This window comes from Erpetoichthys calabaricus, chromosome 14 (genome assembly GCF_900747795.2).
Source record: "Erpetoichthys calabaricus chromosome 14, fErpCal1.3, whole genome shotgun sequence".
NCBI lineage: Eukaryota > Metazoa > Chordata > Cladistia > Polypteriformes > Polypteridae > Erpetoichthys > Erpetoichthys calabaricus.
Window position 1 is genome coordinate 106,464,949 of NC_041407.2, and position 17,573 is coordinate 106,482,521.

At 41.5% G+C, this 17,573-nt stretch overlaps 1 protein-coding gene and 1 long non-coding RNA gene across 7 annotated transcripts in view; one reads left to right on the plus strand and one right to left on the minus strand.

Moving 5' to 3' along the window:
- The window catches only part of kat7b (K(lysine) acetyltransferase 7b), a 50,160-nt gene extending 48,050 nt beyond the window's left edge, over positions 1 to 2,110 (minus strand). For 2 of the 6 annotated variants that reach the window (XM_051936397.1, XM_028818722.2), the window contains exon 1: positions 1,901 to 2,109. In XM_051936397.1, coding sequence (XP_051792357.1) covers positions 1,901 to 1,915 — 15 coding nt within the window. In that variant the 5' untranslated portion in view covers positions 1,916 to 2,109. Of the gene's footprint in view, positions 1 to 1,063; positions 1,637 to 1,900 lie in introns of those variants that run through there. The other 4 variants (XM_051936399.1, XM_051936398.1, XM_051936396.1 and 1 more) reach the window with 4 other exon arrangements.
- The window catches only part of LOC127530168 (uncharacterized), a 556,902-nt gene that overhangs the window by 175,169 nt on the left and 364,160 nt on the right, over positions 1 to 17,573 (plus strand). The gene's annotated exons all lie outside the window — the stretch shown is intronic.

Genomic DNA, 17,573 nt, shown 5'->3' on the forward strand with positions numbered 1-17,573 from the left:
TGGCATAAGTTTCTGTAGCATCCAAACCAGTTCTGCCAGACCTTGCAGCTGTCCACAACACTGGCTGCATCAAATCCTCTTAGAGGAGGACTGGAAACAATAAAGAAGGCCTTTAAGCACATACATGTTTGAAAGAATGCCCACTGGGGGCTGGGAGTTCTTTTGGCCATGGAGCACCTCAAGTTTTTGTCCCCCCCCCCCCCCCCCCAGTTTAACTGGAGTTTGTTTTTTCTGTCATCCCAACAATATGAAATTATTATCAAACTCATCTTTACAGATATTTCAACTATTTATGCATCTATGTTTTACAGGATCGTATGCATTTTTTCTTTTATTAATTATCAATTATTTTTCTGTAATCTTATTTTTTCGTTTCTCGTTAACTTTCTCTTTGACATTTGTAAACCACTCTGAGCTACGTTATTTGCATGAAGATCCATCCATCCATTTTCCAACCCGCTGAATCCAAACACAGGGTCACGGGGGTCTGCTGGAGCCAATCCCAGCCATGATGTGAAACATAAATAAATGTTGTTATAACATCTTCAACCCCTCGGACTCAACTCTGTGCTGCCCCACTCCGTTCTGATCAGCTACTAGTTTATTTATATGCATTACTTTTGTCACATTTGTTACTACTGCCGATTTTATTTTTAGTTGTTATTTATGTCAACCTCTTTTAATCTACACTTAACATTCAATTATTTATTAATTTACATTATAGTTCTTCACTTGCCTTGATCTTGTCCTGTGTTTATAAATATGTCGCACCGTGGTCTTGGAGAGCGATATTTCGTGCTACTGTATGTTGTATGGACGGTATGACAATAATGCCATTTTACTGGACTTGACAATTCAACCAGCAACCGTGGTTTACATCTTAGTTTCTTTGATACTACTAGCCAAACATAACACCAAATTTATTAACTATCACAGCTTATGTCGATATTAATTATCGATCGTAACAACAATCGATTATGGTCAAGAACACAAACTTACGGTCACAATAAACAACACTTGAACCAATAATATTTAAAACACGGGCACAGGCAGTAATATTTACCTTCTGCAGCGAATTAATCATTACATACACGAATCTAAATTCAGCAAGCAAAAAATAACAGCAAACGTGCTGCCTTTATATCCTGAATGTCCGCACTGCAAGAACTGAACTAAACTAAAACAAAACAAACACACGACAACTAGAAAACATCTTCCGCAGAATTCCGCAAGGGCAGCTGGGGGAATATAAACTGGCCACTCATTGGCTAAGAAACACAAGAATAGGCGGGAACAAACAGGTCAATCTATGAGCGACACCACATTAGTCCAATCAGTTTGCACACATGGAGGTACACACCGCCGCCGCTTACCAGTCCACCTCCCTATTACGTTACCACGCCCCCATCCACAGGCGCCAATCGCAGAGCCACGGCAACACAAGAGAGGCGAGAAGGGGGTGAGCAATAAGATGGACAAGACGTCTTAGCCAATGAGAATCGGCCAAAGCCATCTGTCCTCCAATAGCCGAAACGACTTGTTTTGCAAAGTCCAGGCCCGAGCTGCAGCCTCGGCTTCTCGCATATTCTACAGCCGTGGAGAAAACAAGCGTGCAGCGGAGTCAAATGGGAGCGGACCCCACTCCCTTCTCCTCAAACAAAGATGCATGGGGACTTCTGCGAATGTTAATGCTTAGAAAAATGCAAATGTCGTCCTTGTAAAATGTACTTGGAAATGTAAGATAACCTTCCCCGTTTCTCCCATAATATTTGATCATTTCATTCCAAATCAAGCTTACATCTGCAACCATTTTCAAAGGAAATGAAATGACACTGAACAACACCAAACCGATTTTTTTTAAAAAAGACGCGTCGGGAAATGCAATGGCAACCAAGCGTACCTTTCTCCGAGGCATGCTCCCTCTTTGGGCGGATAAGAGACCTATTGTTGTGAAGAGAAGTGCGAGCGGAGTGACGAATCTGTAAGAAACGAAGACGCGGGGCCAACACGCTAGGCGACCATTTGGACACACAGGAGACGCGCGGCGACTCGCGCGCCACTCGGACGCTTTTTTTTTTTTTTTTTTTTTTTTTTAACATTTTTGTTTTACTCCCGCCCCCTGACTTCCGGCGTATGGGACTCTGTGTCACGTGATATTGTCTTTTTTTTTCTTTTAACTCCCAGCGGGGCGGAGAAACTGTAATCTCTCGCTTTTGGGCGTGGCGATGACGTCACTCCCGCTTTTCTACACCGACCGAGTTCAACGGCGCTGTACGTCGCCTTCGTGAAAGTAAATTCATTGGAAATGTAAGTTTTAGTAGTAATTTAAGATTAAATAATGCATTTAATTACACTATCGTTTTAAATTTACCGAAGAGAGAGACACAAATACAGTTGATGGCTTATTGCTAACCCATTTTGTATCTCAAAGGAACAAAGTTTATTAATGTTTTGTAATGAAATCAAGCCAGGGGGACCACGGTTGTCCAATTCCAGCAATGAGGGGTCGCCGTAACTAACCCCTTTTTTTAATCGGTGACCAATTTCTGCTGTTAACTGACTTATTTTCCTTTCGTTGTAACTGCGTTGTTCTCTTAAGACTCTATTCTCTAAAGTGCTTAATTTTTACATGAACGTTAGCCCAGCGTCAAGATAGATAGATACTTTATTAATCCCAAGGGGAAATTCACATATTCCAGCAGCAGCATATTGATAAAAAACAATATTACATTAAAGAGTAATAAAAAACTGCGGTGGGTTGGCACCCTGCCCAGGATTGGTTCCTGCCTTGTGCCCTGTGTTGGCTGGGATTGGCTCCGGCAGACCCCCGTGACCCTGTGTTTGGATTCAGCGGGTTGGAAAATGGATGGATGGATGGAGTAATAAAAAAGCAGTCAATGGCTGCTGCCTGGCAGTCTTTGTGGGTTTTCTCCTGGTGCTCCGGTTTCCTCCTACGATCTAAAGACATGCAGGTTAGGTAAATTCGCAGTCCAGACTTGCCTCCATGGTGCGGTTGGGGTGTGTGTGTGTTCACACTGAGATGGACTGGTGCCCTGCCCAGGGTTTGTTCCTGCCTTGCACCCAGTGCTAGTTGGGATAGACTCCAGCAGACAGCCAGCCATGACGCCGTGACCCTGTTCAGGACTAAGTGGAAAAGTAAGTGACTGCCTGATAATGAAGGGGTCTGAGCCTTATATGGCAAGAGAAATGAGAGTTAAAGCAGTACAATTAATAAACAGCAATTAGCATCTTCTCCTAGATCTGGACCAGGGCATCACTGAGCTCCTGGACAGTCTGAGGTGCAACCTGACGGCGTCGGATGGACCAAAACATAATGTTCTATTGGATTGAGGTCAGGTGAGTGTGGGAGTCCACAGCAGTGACAGGTTGGCCAGTAGTCCTCATAACACAGCAACTTTGTTTTTTTATACCCCCTTAGGAGACTGCATTCTTTTAACGTGAGTAATGACATCCTTTATGTATTCTATAACCCTGTCATGGACACTATGGTGTACTGGGCCGGTAACATCACTTCAAGAGATGCTACCAAATCTACAAGCTAATTTAAACAGGCAGGCTCGGTTAGAGGAAGCCCTCTGGATTTGCTGTAAGAAGAAGTGGAGGAGAGACTGATGGCCATTTGCTGAACAATTCTGCACATACCATCTCTGCAGTGTCTCAAGAAATGCCACTGGGGCTCCTTTATACCAATGACCATACACCATTAGGCCTGATTTATACTTCACACGACGCGACGCATGCTGGAGCGGAGGCTCCTGCTACGCAAGCGTTATACTGTTAATACTTGTGTGTGTACTTTACATAAATCTGGAGGAATCCACCAGGTGGCAGTGCAAGATATTATCACGGGGAGAACAGGTGTTGTGAATTGCCTGGAACAGCCATTAAACTCCGATGACACCTTACCGCAATATCTCCAATGTGTAATGAGTAAATCCATCAGTCCAGGGATTTGTCCATTTCAGCTAGCATTGGGCACGAGACTTAAAACAATCCCTGGACGAGGCATCAGCTCATCGCAAGGTGAATACAAGCACACACATACACGCTGGCGTCACTTTAGTGTCACCAAATCTACATATGTTTGGAAGGAAACCGGAGCCCACTGTGGCAACCCAGTAGGAAAAACATGTAAACTCCAGGCAGGGAAAATCAGCGACGTGTCTCCCTGCAAGACAGCAGCGCTAACGCTCCGCCACCGTGTCAACCCCATGTCTGTCATTATTAACAGTATTCATTATTTAAACGAAATTACCAATTTATCTGTAAAATGTAACATACATACTTCGATGCATTTTATCATGAAAGTGATATCAAGCATAAATCTTTAATATTTTTATTTTATTAATTTTCATTGTAATCATTCCATACAAACAGATCAATTTATAACCCAACAAATTTGAAAACAAATCAAACCCCACCCCTGAGAAGGAGAGCTTAGCTAAAGGAAAATTTCTTTAAGCTTTTTAATAAGGCAACATTAGACAAAAGAAGGGGAGAAGTAAATATCTATATAAATAAGAGATGGAGAAGGGAGTTAAATGCAATAATAGTTATTTCTCCTATTCTAAAATAATATTGATTAAATCCTGCCATGTTTTGAAAAAATTTTGTACAGATCCTCTAACTGAAAATTTGATTTTTTCCAATTTCAAATAATATAAAACATCAGTTTCCCACTGACTTATAAGAGGAGAATTAGGATTCTTCCAATTTAACAAAATAAGTCTGCGTGCCAAGAGTGTAGTGAATGCAATCACCGTTTGTTTGTCCTTCTCCAATTCAAGTCCATCTGGAAGGACACCAAACACAGCTGTTAATGGGTTAGGAGGGATTGTGACCCCAAGGCTGTCTGAGAGGCACTTAAAAATTTTTGTCCAAAATGATGTTAGTTTGGTGCAGGCCCAGAACATGTGACCCAGTGAGGCAGGAGCTTGGTTGCAGCGCTCGCAGGTTGGATCCTGGCCTGGAAACATTTTGGACAGATGAGCTCGATATATAATTTTTAGTTGAATAATTCTATGCTTTGCGCATATAGAACTCGAGTGAATTCTCTGCTTTGCTACCTTCCACTCCTTTTCTGATATATTGATTAAGAGATCTTCTTCCCAATGTCCTCTTGGGTCTTTGAAAGGTAGGGACTCTAATAAGATTTTATATATTGCGGAAATAGTATTTGTTTCCTCGGAATTGAGCAGTATTTTTTCCAGCATTGTGGAGGGTGCAAGGTGGGGGAAGTCGGGCAATTTCTGTTTAACAAAATTTCTAATTTGAAGATAGTAAAAGAAATGTGTAGCTGGGAGGTTAAATTTTGAACGTAATTGTTCAAAAGATGTAAATATGTTGTCTATATAAAGATCTCTGAGCATTTTAATCCCAAAACTTTTCCAGGTATTAAAAACTGGATATACTTGCGAAGGTTGAAAGAGGTGGTTCCCTTGCAGAGGTGCCACTGATAAAAGATTTTCCATCTTAAAATGCTTCCTAATTTGGTTCCATATTCTGAGTGAGTAAAGCACAATTGGGTTATTAGTATATTTGCGATAACTTTCATTTATTGGAGAGCAGAGCAGGGAATATAAAGAATTACTACAGGATTTTACTTCTATTGCAGACCAAGCCTGTGTATGTGCATTTATTTGTGTCCAGGTTTTTATGGCTTGTATGTTTGCTGCCCAGTAATAAAACTGAAAATTAGGTAAAGCCATGCCACCTTCTGCCTGAGGTCTTTGTAGGGTCGCTCTTCAGATACGTGGGTGTTTTGAGTTCCAAATGAATGAGGTTATTATTGAATCTAACTGTTTAAAAAACGATTTATTGATATATATTGAAATGTTTTGAAATAAAAAGAGAAGTTTAGGAAGGATATTCATCTTAACAATGTTAATTCTTCCGGCTAGAGTGAGATGAAGGGTTGACCATCTATGCAAGTCTTGCTTAATTTTTTCCATACAGACACCAAAATTTTGTTGATAAAGAGCTTTATGTTTACTTGTGATATTTACCCCTAGGTATTTAAACTGATCTGCTATGGTAAAAGGTAGGGTGTCTAATCTAATATTATATGCTTGTGAGTTCACTGGAAAGAGTATACTTTTATTCAGATTAATTCTAAGACCAGATATCTTTTGAAATTCTGTTAGTGCTGTTAAAACAGCAGGGACAGTGTTTTCTGGGTCCGATATATATAAGACCATATCATCTGCATATAGAGAAATTTTCTGTTCCAGTCCTTCTCTGACAATCCCCTTTATCTGATAAGAATTTCGACAGTGAACCGCCAGTGGTTCAATAGCGATTGCAAACAACAGTGGCGACAAGGGACATCCTTGTCTGGTACCACGTTCTAGTTTACAGTAGTCTGAGCAAATTTTATTAATACAAACTGAAGCTTCTGGACTGGTATACAGTAGTTTGATCCAAGCACAAATATTCAGGCCAAACCCAAATTTCTCCAGTGCAGTGAAAAGGTAATTCCATTCGATCATGTCAAATGCCTTTTCTGCGTCTAATGATAGTAATATCTCTGGGGTGTTTGATTTTGCTGGTGAATATATAACATTAAACAAGCGTCGGAGATTTGAAGATAGATGTCGGCCTTTAATAAATCCAGTTTGATCTTGTGATATTACCGAGGGCAGCACTTTCTCCATCCTTCTAGCTAGGATTTTTGAGAGTATCTTAACATCATTATTCAGGAGTGAAATTGGTCTATATGATGCGCATTGTAACAAGTCCTTATTTTGTTTAGGAAGACGGTGATTAATGCTTGTCGAAATGTTTGAGGTAGTATTTGGTGGTCTTTAGCTTCTGTAAATGTTACCAATAAGAGTGGAGCTAGCTGAGTGGAGAATTTCTTATAAAACTCTACGGGGTAACCATCAGGGCCTGATGATTTCCCGCTTTGTAGTGACTTTATAGCGTCTAGTAATTCTGTTAGCGTTAGAGGTTTATCCAGTTCCTCAGCACTTAAAGCATCTATTTGTGGTATTTGTAAATTATCCAGAAATGCATTAGATTGCATGTTGTCTTCTTTGGGCTCAGTGGAATATAAAGACTTATAGTAATCTCTAAATGTGTGCATTATTTTATTATGGTCGATGATTTCTTCTCCATTCTTGTTGGTGATTACTGGTATTGCATTGTGAACTTCTTGTTTATGAATTTGTTGAGCTAAAAGCTTATTAGCTTTTTCTCCGTGTTCATAGTAATGCTGTCTAGACTTATAAATAAGTTGTTCAGTTTCTTTAGTTGTTAAGATGTTAAGTTCTGTATGCAGGGCCTGCCTTTTCCTGTGGAGAGCTTCACTTGGACGCCTGGCTTGTTCTTCATCTATTCTAGTAATTTCATTTCTTAGCTCTGACACTTTCTTGGTTTCTAATTTATTTCTATGGGAAAGATATGAAATAATCTGGCCTCTTAAGAAGGCCTTTAGAGTTTCCCAGAGTGTTCCTGCAGAAACCTCTGTGGACGTGTTTGTCTCTAGGAAGAAACTGATTTGTTTGGATATAAATTCTGTGCAGTTCTCGTCTGCCAGTAAAAGAGGGTTAAGACGCCATCTGCGAGGTGAGTATGAGGGGCTTATTGATTTTAGCTCCAAGACTAGAGGGGCATGGTCAGAGATAACAATTGTGTCATATTTGCATGATTTAATTGTAGGCAGGAAATTATTATCTATAAAAAAATAATCAATTCTTGAGTAGCTATAATGCACTGGTGAGTAGAACGAATATGTTCTTGAGTTTGGGTTAAGAAACCTCCAGGGGTCTGATAAGTTGTGATCATTTAAAAACTGTGTAATTATCTTTGCAGTATTAGACGTCGTCCCCCCTGTCACAGGAGTCCTATCTAAGAGTGGATTTAAAACACAATTAAAGTCCCCAGCCATTATAATTTTATGAGTGTTCACATTGGGAATGGATGCAAATAGATTTTGCATGAATTCCTTATCATCAACATTGGGTGCATAAACATTTATCAAAATCATTTTACTGTTATATAAGTTGCCCATGACCATCACATATCTCCCTTCAAGGTCCGACACTACCTCTGATGCTACAAATAGAACTGTTCTATGTATGAGAATTCCCACCCCTCTAGTTTTCTTTATAAAGCTAGAATGGAACATTTGGCCAGTCCAGTCTTTTTGTAATCTGAACTGATCCTTGGTTAGTAAGTGGGTCTCCTGTAGAAATACTATTTTAGCGTTTAAGCCTGTTAGGTGAGAGCATACTTTCTTTCTCTTTAATTCGTGATTCAGGCCTTTAACATTCCAGCTCACAAAGTTAACTGTCCCATCATGGAGACATTGATTCTGAGTTTTTAATGTCATTTATAGTTTTAATTGGTAATATGGCAGTTTTAATCTTAGTTTCAAGATTCCCCAGGAGTTGTTGCATTTTAGCCTGTTGTTGCATTGATATTTATAATTATAAGGATTACAAGAATAGATTAGATATAACCTGCTCTCCTTCTCTCCCCCCTTTATCCCCCCACCCCCCCATTTTGCCTCCCCACATGAGGCTAGACCCCACTTCGCGATGTTCCAGTCCTCTAACATACGAAGAGACAGAGCACGTCCAAAACAAAACAAACCCCACCCTGCAGCGGCGTTACAGAATTAAAACAGAGATATCTTTTACAGTTAAATCCTTAATACTATCTGCCGAAAATGTTCTCATTAACAATATTTAAGCTTGAAATAATCTTCAGCGCTTTTAAGTTAAGATATTAAGATTAAAAAAAAAAAAAAAAAAAAAAACAACCCTGGGAATGATTTTAAAAACTAGTCTAGGATAAACCTGGTAATTCCTACTGTAATAGTATAATGGTAATTATATAAATAGTAGAACAAGCAATAAACCAAGGGTATGAAGTTAAACAGTCTACTTTAAGGTATAGTAAAATAAAAAAATAAAAAAAATTAAATAAATAAATAATAATAAAAAGAAAAAATAATAAATAAAACGAATCCTACTTTAATCACTTCCACATTTTCACACTCACGTCTATAACTCTATAACTCTAATTAAAACATAAACATATAAAGTCCAGATAAAAAGAAAAGAAAAAAAAAAAAAAAAAAGAAAATAAGGGATGTATAATTATAATACCAGTCTCTTTAAACATGGATCCAGCGATCAGATCATAGGTCCTTCCCGTGCCTTGATAGAATACGGCTCTTTAATTTTAATTAACTTTCAAAAAAGTGTCGGAAACAGCTTCTTTAATTCTTTTTCAGCTTCTTCTTTGCTGAAGAAAATATAATGTCGATCTTGAACTTCCACTTTCAGTTTGGCAGGATACAATAGGCTGTATTTGATATCGGCTTCCCGTAGAATCTTTTTAATGTCGATGTAGGATCTGCGTTTTGCAGCTGTTGATGGTGAGAAGTCGGGAAAAATACGAATAAGATTATTTTCGAATATAATCTCTTGCTTGTGTCTGAGAAGTGCCATCACATCAAGCTTACATCTTAGTCGCTCGAAGCGGACAATAAAAGACCTAGGTTTAAAGGCGCTTGGTATCTTTGTGCGATAAGCCGTGGCTATCTCATTGTCAAGTTTAAAGTCATCTCCAATTATTTTAGACAGTAATTCTACTGCAAATTTCACTGGGCTTGAGCTTTCTCGTTTCTCAGGTATACCCTCAATTCTTATATTATTTCTTCTGCACCCGTCCTCCAGGGCTGCAAGTCTGTCTCCAAGTTTTTTGCATTCCGAGTTCGCAGCTGTGGCTTTTTCATCGGCGTTAGATGCCAGTTGGTCCGCTGTTTCCACTCGAGCCGTGAGTCCCTGCTTAACGTCTTCCAGCTGATCTGAAACGTCATTAATATGATCATCAAGCCTTTTCAGTTTGGAATTAGTTTCTTCAATGTGTTCCACTAATTTCTCCAACATGCCTTTAAAGTTCACGTCGAAACGTTTAAATAGACGCGTTTCCTTATCAAGCATAAATCTAAGGATTCTAAATGTGCAGAGAGTTGGAATATCAGACATTTAATGTTTTCAGTGTGGCAATCTATTGCTGTTTGCCGCTGCTGTCAGTACCGCAGGAAGCCCCCAAGAAAAAAAGACGGTATGTGAGACTTTTAAAATGTATCGTGTCATTACGATTGGGAATATGCCAACGCTTGAATATAAAAGCACCACGAATGCATCTGTACGTCGGCATTTTGCTTCACCACTTCGAACCGGCGCATTAATTTCTGAAGACCTGCTAAGAGGACGCGTCAAATGAACGCGTGGCAGCCGTGATGCGTACGCGTTCTGAGCGTGAAGTATAAATGAGCCCTGTGCCTGACTAGGGTAACCAAGTAAGATTTTTTTATTAGTAATTTGTATTGTTAATTTGGTTGTTTTAATATTAAAGGGATACCCCACCCCAATTTTTTTTTTTTTTTTGTTTGTTTCATGGCTAACCTCATGTGGGGCAAGAAAAACAATCCTGTTTTCTTGGAAAGTACAGAAGAGATTCTCATAAACAGGATTGATGGATGACCAATATTGTGAAAAAGTCCAATGTAAAACACCCCCCCCCACTGTATATACAAAAGCATTGTCATCTCCAGACAGAGGAGCAGCTTCAGTGACAGACTGCTGTCACCATCCTGCTCCACTGACAGACTGAGAAGATCGTTCCTCCCCCAATCTATGCAACTCTTCAATTCAACCCGGGGGGTAAACGTTAACATTATACAAAGTTATTGTCTGTTTTTTCCTGCATTGTTATCAATCTTTAATTTAATATTGTTTTTTATCAGTATACAAAGTTATTGTCTGTTTTTTCCTGCATTGTTATCACTCTTTAATATTGTTTTTTATCAGTATGCTGCTGCTGGAGTATGTGAATTTCCCCTTGGGATTAATAAAGTATCTATCTATCTATCTATCTATTTACAGACCGGGCACACTATGCTCATAACATACTCTCCATGCACACATTCTTAGCTCTTAGCATTTCTTGTGTCTCTTAATCCACTTGTCTTTTGTTTTCAGCTAGCAAATGTATATTTTGCTTTTGGCTAAAATGCTGTTAAATCATTAATTCCTGAATTATCAGCCTATTATACATCAACCAATAACTCAAGTAATAAAAGTCCTTCCTGTGATTCTGAAGTCCCACCACTCCCCCTCATTTGTAGGTCTGTATATTGAATGGCCTGTTCTCGTCTCAATTGTTCTAATCTTTACCTTAACACTTCAAATTTGGCACAGGTGTATCCCGCTCTATTGATCAGTGAGATGTTTCTGCACTTTGTGCACTCCAAACAAGTGAATTGCTTGGAGTCTTTTTGGGAAAGGTACACGGGTAAGCAAAACCCAAGCCGTGAGGTTGAAGGGATGGGGGGGCTACGGATCGTTGAAAAGCTAATGTCGGAAACACTGAAGGTCCTCGAGAGCACGGTGCCCTCCTTAGTTCTTAAATAGAAGTAGTTTGGAACAACCACAAGTGTTTCTAGAGTTGGCTGCCCTACCAAATTGAGCCCTTTGATCTGACAGCAATGGCAGGAGACCAGCATTCATGTTAGGGCTATCAGTTTAATTTATAATACTGACGTTAAATAATCTTGTATGCCAAAGTGAAAGTGAACCAAAATGTGGCAGTCCACACCATACAACCTGGTATTGGCAGATGTTCGGTCTTCCAGTTGGCATCTTCACCTCTTCTTCGATGCACGTGGATCTGTCATGATAACTGATCAGGGTCAGCTGTTTTACTGACCTTATAAATCTAATCCAAGTGTCATGTGGTCATCCTGTCGTGGAGGTGCACCGAAGTCTTTGCCTGTCCTCACAAGCACCAGGACTCAGTTTTGTCTCCCAAGATTTGGAGCTCATAAAATTTTAAGTTATGCTTTTGAAATCAAAATGGGACAACACAGTGCCTAGTATCAGGGTAGTATTGGAGAATGCCTGTGAAAACAAATGGAGTACATGTCTCCTCATAGCAGCCCTTATTAGTAAAAAGACACACAGCAACATTCCTGCAACTTGGGACGATCACAATGCCTCTTGAGATTTTGACCCTAACACTTTATTTTGATTACCCCTCTAAGACAGATTGAAATTGCAAGTAATCACTGTAGACGTCAGTGTTGATGTTTGCAGTCCACCGTGTCTCTGTTGCATGAGATTTGTGAAAGCACTGTTAATATTTGTCGTGTACCATCTGTTGGAATGATAAATGCATTTTATTTCTAAATGTTTGATGTGCCATCTTTAGGTATGACAGGGATGAGCGCACACAGGCACTTATCCTTTGGTTGGGCTTTGCAGGCAATTATGTAAGCCTGTCTCAAGTTTGGCAGTGCACATCTGGGCCTGTACGTGTACCAACCCTTGAGCAGGGGGACCTTGCGGGCGTTGCAAGATTTCAATCCATTATGGCAAAGTGTGTTACCACTGGTGTTCTTGCTGACTGTGGTGGTCATTCAGATTAAGTAGTTTTGGGCTGCTCCCTCACCTTTTCCATCATCCTCCTCCTCACCCCATGTGGCAAGATCTTGAGAATGGATGATAGGTAAGGTGAGGGCCTTCCATTTCCGAATAATTGCACCAACAGTTGTCACCTTCTCACCAAGCTTCTTGCTGATGGCTTTGTAGCCCATTCCAGCCTTGTCCCAGACGTCCTTTGACAGCTCTTTGGTGTTGCCCATGGTGGCTGAGAGATTGGAATGGAAAAATGGAGTCTGTGGCCAGGTGGGCTTTATACACACAATGAGTTGAGATTAGGAGTATCTGGAATTGATGGATTGTAATCGGTGAGGTAGAATTCTGGCTGGGTTGGAGGGGATCAAATACTGTACTTCTCCCAATGACATCCATCCATCCATTTTCCAACCCGCTGACTCCGAACACAGGGTCACGGGGGTCTGCTGGAGCCAATCCCAGCCAACACAGGGCACAAGGCAGGAAACAATCCTGGGCAGGGTGCCAACCCACCGCAGGACACACACAAACACACACACACACCAAGGCCAATTTAGAATCTCCAATCCACCTAACCTGCATGTCTTTGGACTGTGGGAGGAAACCGGAGCGCCCGGAGGAAACCCACGCAGACACGGGGAGAACATGCAAACTCCACGCAGGGAGGACCCGGGAAGTGAACCCAGATCACCCAACTGCGAGGCAGCAGCGCTACCCACTGTGCCACCGTGCCGCCCTCTCCCAATGACATGCAAATCAATTTATAACTTATGTCCTGTTTTTCTTTCTGGATTTTTGGTTGATATTCTCTCTCTCTCCATTAAAATGAAACTACCATAAAAATTCAGCACTAAGCAAACTTCAAATATTTATCCCCCCCCCCCCCCCCCACGTATATATAAAAGCATTGTCATCTCCAGACAGAAGAGCAGCTTCAGCGACAGACTGCTGTCACCGTCCTGCTCTACTGACAGACTGAGAAGATCGTTCCTCCCCCAATCCATGCAACTCTTCAATTCCACCCGGGGGGTAAACGTTATTATATAAAGTTATTGTCTGTTTTTTCCTGCATTGTTATCAATCTTTAATTTAATATTGTTTTTTATCAGTATACAAAGTTATTGTCTGTTTTTTCCTGCATTGTTATCACTCTTTAATATTGTTTTTTATCAGTATGCTGCTGCTGGAGTATGTGAATTTCCCCTTGGGATTAATAAAGTATCTATCTATCTATCTATCTATTTACAGACCGGGCACACTATGCTCATAACATACTCTCCATGCACACATTCTTAGCTCTTAGCATTTCTTGTGTCTCTTAATCCACTTGTCTTTTGTTTTCAGCTAGCAAATGTATATTTTGCTTTTGGCTAAAATGCTGTTAAATCATTAATTCCTGAATTATCAGCCTATTATACATCAACCAATAACTCAAGTAATAAAAGTCCTTCCTGTGATTCTGAAGTCCCACCACTCCCCCTCATTTGTAGGTCTGTATATTGAATGGCCTGTTCTCGTCTCAATTGTTCTAATCTTTACCTTAACACTTCAAATTTGGCACAGGTGTATCCCGCTCTATTGATCAGTGAGATGTTTCTGCACTTTGTGCACTCCAAACAAGTGAATTGCTTGGAGTCTTTTTGGGAAAGGTACACGGGTAAGCAAAACCCAAGCCGTGAGGTTGAAGGGATGGGGGGGCTACGGATCGTTGAAAAGCTAATGTCGGAAACACTGAAGGTCCTCGAGAGCACGGTGCCCTCCTTAGTTCTTAAATAGAAGTAGTTTGGAACAACCACAAGTGTTTCTAGAGTTGGCTGCCCTACCAAATTGAGCCCTTTGATCTGACAGCAATGGCAGGAGACCAGCATTCATGTTAGGGCTATCAGTTTAATTTATAATACTGACGTTAAATAATCTTGTATGCCAAAGTGAAAGTGAACCAAAATGTGGCAGTCCACACCATACAACCTGGTATTGGCAGATGTTCGGTCTTCCAGTTGGCATCTTCACCTCTTCTTCGATGCACGTGGATCTGTCATGATAACTGATCAGGGTCAGCTGTTTTACTGACCTTATAAATCTAATCCAAGTGTCATGTGGTCATCCTGTCGTGGAGGTGCACCGAAGTCTTTGCCTGTCCTCACAAGCACCAGGACTCAGTTTTGTCTCCCAAGATTTGGAGCTCATAAAATTTTAAGTTATGCTTTTGAAATCAAAATGGGACAACACAGTGCCTAGTATCAGGGTAGTATTGGAGAATGCCTGTGAAAACAAATGGAGTACATGTCTCCTCATAGCAGCCCTTATTAGTAAAAAGACACACAGCAACATTCCTGCAACTTGGGACGATCACAATGCCTCTTGAGATTTTGACCCTAACACTTTATTTTGATTACCCCTCTAAGACAGATTGAAATTGCAAGTAATCACTGTAGACGTCAGTGTTGATGTTTGCAGTCCACCGTGTCTCTGTTGCATGAGATTTGTGAAAGCACTGTTAATATTTGTCGTGTACCATCTGTTGGAATGATAAATGCATTTTATTTCTAAATGTTTGATGTGCCATCTTTAGGTATGACAGGGATGAGCGCACACAGGCACTTATCCTTTGGTTGGGCTTTGCAGGCAATTATGTAAGCCTGTCTCAAGTTTGGCAGTGCACATCTGGGCCTGTACGTGTACCAACCCTTGAGCAGGGGGACCTTGCGGGCGTTGCAAGATTTCAATCCATTATGGCAAAGTGTGTTACCACTGGTGTTCTTGCTGACTGTGGTGGTCATTCAGATTAAGTAGTTTTGGGCTGCTCCCTCACCTTTTCCATCATCCTCCTCCTCACCCCATGTGGCAAGATCTTGAGAATGGATGATAGGTAAGGTGAGGGCCTTCCATTTCCGAATAATTGCACCAACAGTTGTCACCTTCTCACCAAGCTTCTTGCTGATGGCTTTGTAGCCCATTCCAGCCTTGTCCCAGACGTCCTTTGACAGCTCTTTGGTGTTGCCCATGGTGGCTGAGAGATTGGAATGGAAAAATGGAGTCTGTGGCCAGGTGGGCTTTATACACACAATGAGTTGAGATTAGGAGTATCTGGAATTGATGGATTGTAATCGGTGAGGTAGAATTCTGGCTGGGTTGGAGGGGATCAAATACTGTACTTCTCCCAATGACATCCATCCATCCATTTTCCAACCCGCTGACTCCGAACACAGGGTCACGGGGGTCTGCTGGAGCCAATCCCAGCCAACACAGGGCACAAGGCAGGAAACAATCCTGGGCAGGGTGCCAACCCACCGCAGGACACACACAAACACACACACACACCAAGGCCAATTTAGAATCTCCAATCCACCTAACCTGCATGTCTTTGGACTGTGGGAGGAAACCGGAGCGCCCGGAGGAAACCCACGCAGACACGGGGAGAACATGCAAACTCCACGCAGGGAGGACCCGGGAAGTGAACCCAGATCACCCAACTGCGAGGCAGCAGCGCTACCCACTGTGCCACCGTGCCGCCCTCTCCCAATGACATGCAAATCAATTTATAACTTATGTCCTGTTTTTCTTTCTGGATTTTTGGTTGATATTCTCTCTCTCTCCATTAAAATGAAACTACCATAAAAATTCAGCACTAAGCAAACTTCAAATATTTATCCCCCCCCCCCCCCCCACGTATATATAAAAGCATTGTCATCTCCAGACAGAAGAGCAGCTTCAGCGACAGACTGCTGTCACCGTCCTGCTCTACTGACAGACTGAGAAGATCGTTCCTCCCCCAATCCATGCAACTCTTCAATTCCACCCGGGGGGTAAACGTTATTATATAAAGTTATTGTCTGTTTTTTCCTGCATTGTTATCAATCTTTAATTTAATATTGTTTTTTATCAGTATGCTGCTGCTGGAGAATGTGAATTTCCCCTTGGGATTAATAAAGTATATCTATTTACAGACCGGGCACACTATGCACATAACATACTCTCCATGTACACATTCTTAGCTCCACAATATGGAGTAGGACCACCATTTTGCTCTCAAAACAGCCTCAATCCTTTGTAGCGTGGATGTTGGAAATGTTCCTTTAAGATTCTGCCCCATGTTGACGGCACTGCAGATTCGTTTTCCTTGTGTACTGTTGGGATTCAGATCTGCTGCCTGGGAATGGCCCTGAAGAACACCGAACTTACGGTCATGTTCAGAGCTGGAGAGGACTTTTGCTTTTAACATGGTGCATCGGCACATTGGCTGTAGTCACTAGAAGAGGTGGCCATGAAGGGATGCACACAGTCAACGGCCATAAAATAGGTCAGGGTATTAAAAAGGCCCAAAGCGTGCGAAGAAAACATTGCCTATGCCATCACATCACCAAGCTAAGTATTGGTGGGGTGCATGGGGGTGATGCTCCTGGGGCCACAGCAGAAATCGAGATGCATCAGACCAGACTGCGTTTTTCCAGCTGTCCAGTTTTGGCGAGTCTGTGCCCACCTCTGCCGCCGATATCAGCGCTTAGCTGACCAGAGATAGATACTTTATTAATCCCAAGGGGAAATTCACATTCTCCAGCAGCAGCATACTGATACAAAAAACAATATTAAAGTGTGATAATAATGCAGGTAAAAACAGACAATAACTTTTTATAATGTTAACGTTTAACCCCCCCCCCCCGGGTGGAATTGAATTGAAAAAGACCCTGATGTGGTCTTTTGCTGTGTGGTGTTATGGGTCCACAGCTCTCTAGCAAAGGCCAGTTCGTTTTAAATAAACGATCGCAGCGCTCGCGGCTTTGCGAGGGGGGCGTGGTGACTGTAGCGAGCCGTGGTGTTGGTGTTTCTCACCTAAGTGCACAGGTGAGAGACTGCCCACATCCGTGATTGTTCCTGTGGCTAATGTCCTCTCCGCATATAAAGATAAGCGCGAGCCGGTTAGAAAAAAAGAAGTAAAAGGAAGGAAAGAGAGAATGGGAGGTAGCAGGACGCAGGTGGAGAAAGCCAGTGTGAGGAAGGAGAGCGAGTGAGAGCAGGCTCGTATTAGAGAAAGCAGGCAGCTGGGAAGAGAGCCCACGTGGGGAGTGTTTGGCCGACGCTCAGTGGGGCTGAGAAAGCGGTCGCTCCAGCTGAGCAACTAAG